The sequence below is a fragment of the Sprattus sprattus genome, assembly GCF_963457725.1.
Source record: "Sprattus sprattus genome assembly, chromosome: 2".
Lineage (NCBI taxonomy): Eukaryota > Metazoa > Chordata > Actinopteri > Clupeiformes > Clupeidae > Sprattus > Sprattus sprattus.
In genome coordinates this window covers 70,677,566-70,685,279 of record NC_137921.1, presented here as the reverse complement: position 1 = coordinate 70,685,279, position 7,714 = coordinate 70,677,566, and the positions used below count along the sequence as shown (strand labels likewise).

Sequence of the window (7,714 nt, the reverse complement as noted above, 5' to 3'; positions counted from 1 at the left end):
AGTTTCTCCTTCTATACTGAAGTGAACTGTTTATTCTTCTACAGAGCCATATGAAACTTGGCATTATTCAAACCATTCCCTGTAATACGCAACCGGCTTTGCTTTCACTGAATTTACCCTCATAACTGATCATAAATAATACAAAAACCACAAGTGTGTTATTTCATTGGTCTTTGCAGCATACCTGTTTTTTTTTTTTTCATTTTAAACCAGATTGAAGCAAACAGTAGCTGGCTCGACACAGCAAACAGTAGCTGGCTCGACACAGCATTTTGGCACAATTGTGGTTTGATCCAAGCATATTGGTTCTTGCCTCACAATAAGAGAAACGAGGATCATTGGCTTGTATTCATTTCATCTAGTTGTAACTAAAATATCTTCAAAACTAGTCCAACATAAAAAGAGGTAAGTATTCTTGATACGTCATTGGTTTTGAGAGAACTGTGCCAATTGCGCTCCAACATGATCCTCAGGGTTTTACAAGATCAATGCTATACATGCGGATACTGAGAACAAATTAAATTACAGTTATGGCCTTTCCATGTAAAAATTTATTGGGTCAGCTTTTCTATCGACACTTAAACAGAAGCACATGGTTATGCTGACAATCCAAAAAGAAAAGAAACACACCTACTGTTCAAAGCCATATTAAAATAAGAGGAATGATGAGCAATATTGAGGGGGGACTGTATATGTTTCACAAACGACTAGGTGGTGTCTTTACTGAAAATACACATTATACGATTCAACTCAGAGGTCGCGTGTGACGGCATTAGAATGTGGAGCGAATAAAGATCCACTCCGAGGTAACAACACAAGAAGTCCTTGGTAATGCCTTGGGGGCTACGGTCATATTACACCCGAAATAAAGATGCTGTGGAGCTAGCGGCACGTCTCCATGACCCCTGACCCCGCTGCGCTCACTCCTTCCTGCGCTTCTTGTCGTGGTCGTAGTCCTTGGAGCGGCCGCTGGTGGAGGGCCTCTTGGAGCCGCCGTGCTGCTTGGCTTCCTCCAAGAACCTGTCCAGACCGAAAGGATCCTCCTCAAACTGGACAGGACCATCCCTACGAGGCCCGTGGTCGGCGCCGGAGAACTCCCGGTCCGGCACAAACCTGGAGACAGAGAGGGAGAGAGATGGATGTGTGATGTTGGTCAAGAACATCTAACAAAATGCTCCTGCAGCTCCGCTGATGGACCATAGCATTAGCAAAGCCAAGGGTTTTAGGCCTTCTGATACAGTATTGTGGGTCTGTATATCAACATAACAAATAGGATCGTTTGACTTTAAATGGCGCTTCGCAGCACTGGCTTAGGGCAATGCATGTTGGTAATACATTTTGTTTGGCGTTCAGCGCTGTTAAAACGTCACCGTCATTAATATAGGCATTAGATAATCTAATTTCAATTTTCTTAAGTGCAGGCTTAAAAAAAAGATGATAATAATAATAAAAAAAAAAAATCCAGATAAAAACTAAACTAAAAACAGGGAAGTCCAAGTAATTCTGCTTTGGAGGAATGAAGAGATGGCGGTCTGCAAACCTGTTGTTCTGCATGAGTGTGTCCAGGTCGTCCCCGTACATGTCCTTGTCTGCGTTCTTGCTGGGTCTGTAGATGTTCTGGGCCATGTCCCGGTCTCCCCTGAAGGGCTTGTCGTACACATTGTACATCTCATCCTCCCCTCCAGCAAAGCCACTGTCCATTCCCTAGAGAGAGAGAGAAAGGGTCAACACAGACACACAAAACAACAGTTGGCAAAATGATCCAAAATAAATGTCACCATAATTTCACATGCCGACTTTGGTGGTATAATTGTGTCGAAATAACATAAATGTTTCATGTTTAAATCATGAAAAATACAATTACAACCTAACATACAGGATCATTGAAATACATTCATTTTGATTGGCAAGAGGTTGTTGACTATATCTGAAAGTCTTACAGATTATTTGTCCAGTGTGTATATATAAATAAATAAAAGATAAAAACAACAGAAACATGGCTCACTGACATTGGACCTGAAATTTAAGCTTACACATTAGGCGTGACACCAGACACTTGTAATTGTGTCTAAGGAACCAGGAGCTCACTTGGTCTTGGTACACTAGTCGCGTTTCCACTATCGTGCCACTGCGAGGGAAGGCAATCTTTGGGGCAACCAGGGCTAACGGCCAGGATATAGCAAGCCAACACTTTAATAATCATGCAATGGTTTTATGGTAATTACACATCCAGGCATATTGTGTTCATTTAAACTACCCTAAAGTGTACATAACGTAAACAGACCAGTCATATTTCTATTGCTTAAAAATGCATTATGAAAATTGCTTTTTTAACCTAAGCCAGCTAACAGCATAAGCATAGTTTGTCATCGAAGTTGGGCAGCTTAGTCAGAACGGACGTATCAAAATTATTACAATCGTTTTGGTTGTTCTCTCCTACTTGATCAAACTACAATTCCACATTTAGCCCAAATATTAAGCATTTCCAGTGCTGAAGAATTCCAACAATTATCCATGTTATAGTATCCGATCTTAAGTTATTTGATAATGACTAGTTATTGAGTTGTTTTAGTTCCGAACCTCTATTACCCAAAAGTGTAAACACCGCTACTCAGTGCAATATCTGAGGGAGACATGCTTACACCACTTTTCTACATGACCACAAGCTAAAGACAGTCTCTACGCCACTACAGTGTACAGCAGTGTAATGCAAGTTACAGTGGCATTTAGAGAGCTGTGGGATGTCACCTTGCTCTGGTTGAAGAGCCGCTGGTCATACTGGGCGTCGCTGGAGGTGCGGGGGTTGGGCTGGCCCAGAGCGATGAGCTCACTGATGTCTCGGTCCTGGTCCCTCTGCAGTTTGGACCTGTTTGTGGACACAACAGGGAACTGGTGATCAAGATGGCAAACGCCTCATCAAAAACCACACTCGGGTAATGGTTCTCTCGTCTCAACACATTCCGATGTTCTAAAAGGTGTTTGTTTGGGGGTGGGGGGGGGTTGGGGTGGAGCAAGTCAGGTCATTTTTTGGGGGATTATCTGACTCTTGCATTTATATATTTTTAAACAGAGCTTGCCACATACATTATTAACTACTACCACTCCCACAGGGTTAAAGTGCAAGTCTAGCTGCTCTCAACTGGAAGTGACGACCTGAATGGTAAAACAGGACGGTTTTGAAAATGTATATTAAAAACACCCACGTCGCTCAAAACGAGTACATTTAATACGGTTCAGAGAGTAAATGTGATAAAGACCTAGTAAAGGTCGGGGGTGTAATGGGGGCAAATTCTCTTTCATTCAACCCCTGGCAGATGATTTGCGCCCTGGAGGCTCTGACGGCACTGGCTGGCGAGTAGACTCAGGGGCTGAGTATGAATGATTCAGCAGCGGGTTAAAAATGCATGTTACCTCTTATCGGGCGCGGCGCGGGAGATGTTCCGGTCGTGCTGTCTCTCTTTCCTCCTGTCGTGGCGGATATCATCACGCTCCCTGGTCTCACCATCCTCACCACCGGCTGGGGGTCGGAGGAAAAGAAGAGAAATCGAGTGAGCAGGTGAGTGAGTGCTCACTCACTCTCTCAAACACACACAGAGACTGACAACCCTGCACATTGTAGCAACACAACTTAAGATGTCACTCTCAAAGCACATCACTCAGAATCCTAAATCAAATCTATGTAACTGACCCCTTAGCCTCTCTCTTAACCCCAGAGACGTTGCTGACCCCCTGGTGCAACAAGTGCTCCAGACTCTTAAGTTTCAGTTCTGTTATGTAAAGTCTTGCCCTCACTCACCCCTTTGTGGTCAGTGGACAAAATATCAGTTTGTTTTGCTAGAGTGTGTGGTGTCGACGGGAGGTCGGACTGTGGTGTGAGCGGGGGCGACGGCAACATACCTTTGTCTCCGTGACTCTTGATCCCGGCCCTGCGGTCGCGAGCCATCTGGGCCAACTCGCGCAGCTTCTCCTCTTTCTTCTCCTTCTCCTTCTGAGCCATCTTCTTCTCCACTTGGGCGCGCATCTCCACTGCCTCTCGGGCCTGGAAAAGGACACAAAATAAAGTAAAAAATAAAATCAGCGTTTAAGACAAATTAAATCCACATTTTATATGATCTTTTCTGCCATCATTTAAATGGCACTTTTTTAACTTGGTGAAATAGCACCCACTTGACTATAAATTTGGTGTAGGAATTCCTGAACAATTACTCAGATAGTAATTCTCAGGGTTAAGATTCCAGCACTGCATTTCAGAGTAATATCCTTTGGACACCTGTTCCAATCCATGTGACGGGATTGTTTGGTCACTGACGTTACAGTACATTTGACACAATGATAACTACACCCTAATATTCATTATAAAACAATTGGGTTCTATTGAGTTATTTAGCCGTTTCTGATTGGACGAGAGACGTTCCATGAGTTGGAATATCCCAGGACATCCCAAATCGGACTTTTCACATCTCATAATAAATCATTCCGCGATGAAACATTCTATAGCGCATTGATGATAACCGGTAATTCAAAGTTTTTAAATCAATAACTTCGTGTTGAAATGTTAATTGGTTGACTATAAAACTGTTATATAAAAGCAATATAATACTCGTGCGAATGGGGTAGGTTAGGGATAATCCCACAGGTGTTGTTACCTGCGCCACTCGTACTATATTGCTTAAATATAGCACAATCGGGTAACAATGGTTAATAAAATGTTGATAACTTTATTTACATACAAAGGTTTAGCATTTGGGCTAGGCTACAAGTGCAGGTGAGTTAATGCACTGTTACACAGAGAGTCAGTGTGTTGCGGCTCTTACTAGTGTAATTAATACACAGTGCTGCCGATTATTTTGGGAAAAAAAATAATAACTTTTCCATATATAAAACCAATGCTTTGCTTACTTTTCTGTCTGCAATGTACAAGGCCTCAGCCAGCTTGGCAAAGTTCTCATTGATATGAACTGTCTGCAGGCCTCTTCCATCTGCAGCCAAGCGCTTGTCCAGTGGGATTGTGTAACCCTGAGTGATAGAGGAACATTTGATGGCAGCGTTAACCTCAGCAGTCAATAGAACACATCTGTCGCCTTCTAAATGATTCATGAAGCCTCATATTCTGGAAGAGAGGGGCTAGGCTAGAGAGTGAACACGCTCTAACAAACCTTTGCGTTTTTCCAGTTGGAGATGCATGGAGGAATCTTCCATTCCTGCTGTTCTTTCACAGTCATCTGGAGAGAGAGAGAGAGAGAGAGAGAGAGAGAGAGCGAGAAAGAGAAAAATGGAGAAAGAGTGAGCGATGAGTGCAAATGGGTATTGTGCGCACCAAGCAATTGTTTCCATTAAGAAGCTATGGCTAGCTTCCCCATGGGTTTCCACATATGTAACACGTGAATAGGCTGGCTGTGTGATCAACTCTGCCTTACCTTTCTGCTGGGGGAGTGCATGACGGGAGCAGGAGGAGATGGGGGTCCGCGAGGAATCTTCTTGTTGATCCTGTAGAGAGAACGCTTAACCATTAACCACTTTAGCTGCTACACAGAGAAATGCTTCCCCATTCCGTGCAAACACCATGGTTAAGAACTAGCAAGGGTTCGCATAGAATTTTTTAATTTAAAGACAAAGGGCTAGACCTACTCAAAGACAAAAGTACATAACTCGAAAACAGCTGATGGGCCACCTGGCATAATCACATCGCTTCACTGCAAGGTAGCCCTATGAACCTACATGGCCTATGCTGTCCTAAAAGCTGAGGCACGCCCGCATAACGTTCTCCATCTGTTTTTCAGAATACCAAACACAGGAGAAAACACGAAAATGGTTGGAAGACTTATTTTGGTGCACAGAGGTCCAGGAAGAGAACTCTTTCAGGAACTCAAGCAATACTTTTGTATTTTATTTGTATGTATATGTTAATGCATTTTTTAAGTTGTTTAGCCATTAACACTCTGGCAGGGGGACTGCCAATGGAAACTAGCCTTTTGGCTACAATTCGGTGCATTTACATTTTAATGTTTATTAATGTACACTGTCCCTCTTCAACAAATAAACAAACTGAAACTGAAACTTACTTGAAGCGTGGGGGTTCCATGGGGTCCTTCTGCATCTCCACCATGCGGATGACTCGCTGCTTGGCTCCGGAGTTGAACGCCACCCCCTGCTGTGAAGGTGTGTACCTGAACCAAAACACAACAGCAGAGATGTATCAGGATTGCAAAAGAGTATCTGATCACCACTAGGATTACTACACATGTCCTTATACAAACAGAACACTTGGCGGTCAGAGCTACGATGGAGCACTTCTGACAGCGGCCTGTTTAAATTCAAGTACAATTCAATGCATTTCAGGTTCCCTAAAGGGATATATATGATGATATGGGAATCTATGAAAGACTCCACTATGGTGTACCTAATATACTGAGCCGGGGCCTGTTTATCTGCGGCACGCACAGGCATAGCAGCTGCAATCTTCTGCGAGACTTGCTTGTCCAGGGCAGCGCGCGTCTTGTCCGTGAGCTACAGAAGAGGAAGGCAAAGAGCAAACACCGAACATAAGCTAGTGGTCCCCAAGGAAAAGTATGAGAAATTGGACATGGTCTTTACAAAGGACTCTGTGGGAGATGAACGCCATCTCAAAACTTAAAGCTCACCTCCTTCACAGCCTCCTCATCAGGCCTCTGTAGCTCCGGAGCCTCGTCGTTCAGGACTTCCTTAGGAAGTAGGTCTGTGTATTTGCTGAAGATCACCTATAAATCAAATTCAAACAAGAGAAGAGAACGTTTACAAATACTAAATGCATAATTCTTCACAACATATAAACATATATGTCGTATATGGCTAGATCATTTAACCACTGAGGACTGCGACGGTGGTAGTACCTTCTCTTTGCCCTGACCCTGCCTGGCAATGGCATCATACTTGATTTTGCCCTCAGCATCCACCTGCAGTGCCAGGGCATTGGAGGTCTTCTTCTTTCTGCCCATTTCCAGTGGGTACTGGGCCACATGGACCTCTGGGAAAGCACCTCCATCTCCAAATTCCTGCACCACAATTAACCAGACATGTTACAAACCACACTTTATGTGAACACTTGAAATCACACGAAATAAATGCTGTGCAATTTCATAAGATTGTGAAATTCATGTCCGTCACCTCCAATGTGCGGGGGACCCATGCTTTTCTGTAGCCATAGGCGGGTGGTTCTCTACGCGAAGACACAAGCGCTGTGGAGTGAGACCTCTGGGTGCGTACCCGCTCCTCGGCCTCCAGCTGGTCCTGGGACAGCTGTGTAGGCGCTGGTAGAAAGCTAGAGAGAGAAACGCATCGGGTTTAATTTCATTTCAAGAGTCATTTCTAAGCAAGATGCAAGTTTTACCAACACAAGAAACTTTCGTCCCCACACACATGTAACGTACACATATCCTAGCTAATGCTAACCAGCGATACACTGTCAAGCCAAACTGGCCAGTATCGCTTCACAACACCCACTGTAAAATGCAGCTGAATACATCTTATTTAACATACTAAATCTCTTTAACAGTTAATTGACCGTGAAATTACTGACACTATCACTTAACTTCGACAGCAGCATTTGGTCTAGTTTACCAACCTAACTATGAGTGAATGTAGAATCAGTAACTGGACATTTGATCAGTTGTATCTTTATTCCTGTTTACCAAGTAGTGTACTTGTAATGATACAAATACATTCCAGTATAGTAGTA

General features: G+C 43.5%; 1 protein-coding gene across 1 annotated transcript in view; it reads right to left on the bottom strand.

The window, feature by feature from the left end:
* Nucleotides 1-537: 537 nt before the first annotated feature.
* snw1 (SNW domain containing 1) overlaps nt 538-7,714 on the bottom strand; it is a 7,718-nt gene continuing 541 nt past the window's right edge. Inside the window, exons 2-14 of the mRNA XM_080833241.1 lie at nt 7,144-7,297; nt 6,870-7,031; nt 6,642-6,737; nt 6,401-6,507; nt 6,063-6,167; nt 5,418-5,487; nt 5,157-5,222; nt 4,900-5,016; nt 3,898-4,039; nt 3,412-3,517; nt 2,749-2,866; nt 1,541-1,704; nt 538-1,113 (exon numbers count right to left, since the gene is read on the bottom strand). Of these exons, the coding sequence (XP_080689367.1) occupies nt 921-1,113; nt 1,541-1,704; nt 2,749-2,866; nt 3,412-3,517; nt 3,898-4,039; nt 4,900-5,016; nt 5,157-5,222; nt 5,418-5,487; nt 6,063-6,167; nt 6,401-6,507; nt 6,642-6,737; nt 6,870-7,031; nt 7,144-7,297 (1,600 nt within the window). The 3' untranslated portion in view covers nt 538-920. The remainder of the gene's footprint in view (nt 1,114-1,540; nt 1,705-2,748; nt 2,867-3,411; nt 3,518-3,897; nt 4,040-4,899; nt 5,017-5,156; nt 5,223-5,417; nt 5,488-6,062; nt 6,168-6,400; nt 6,508-6,641; nt 6,738-6,869; nt 7,032-7,143; nt 7,298-7,714) is intronic.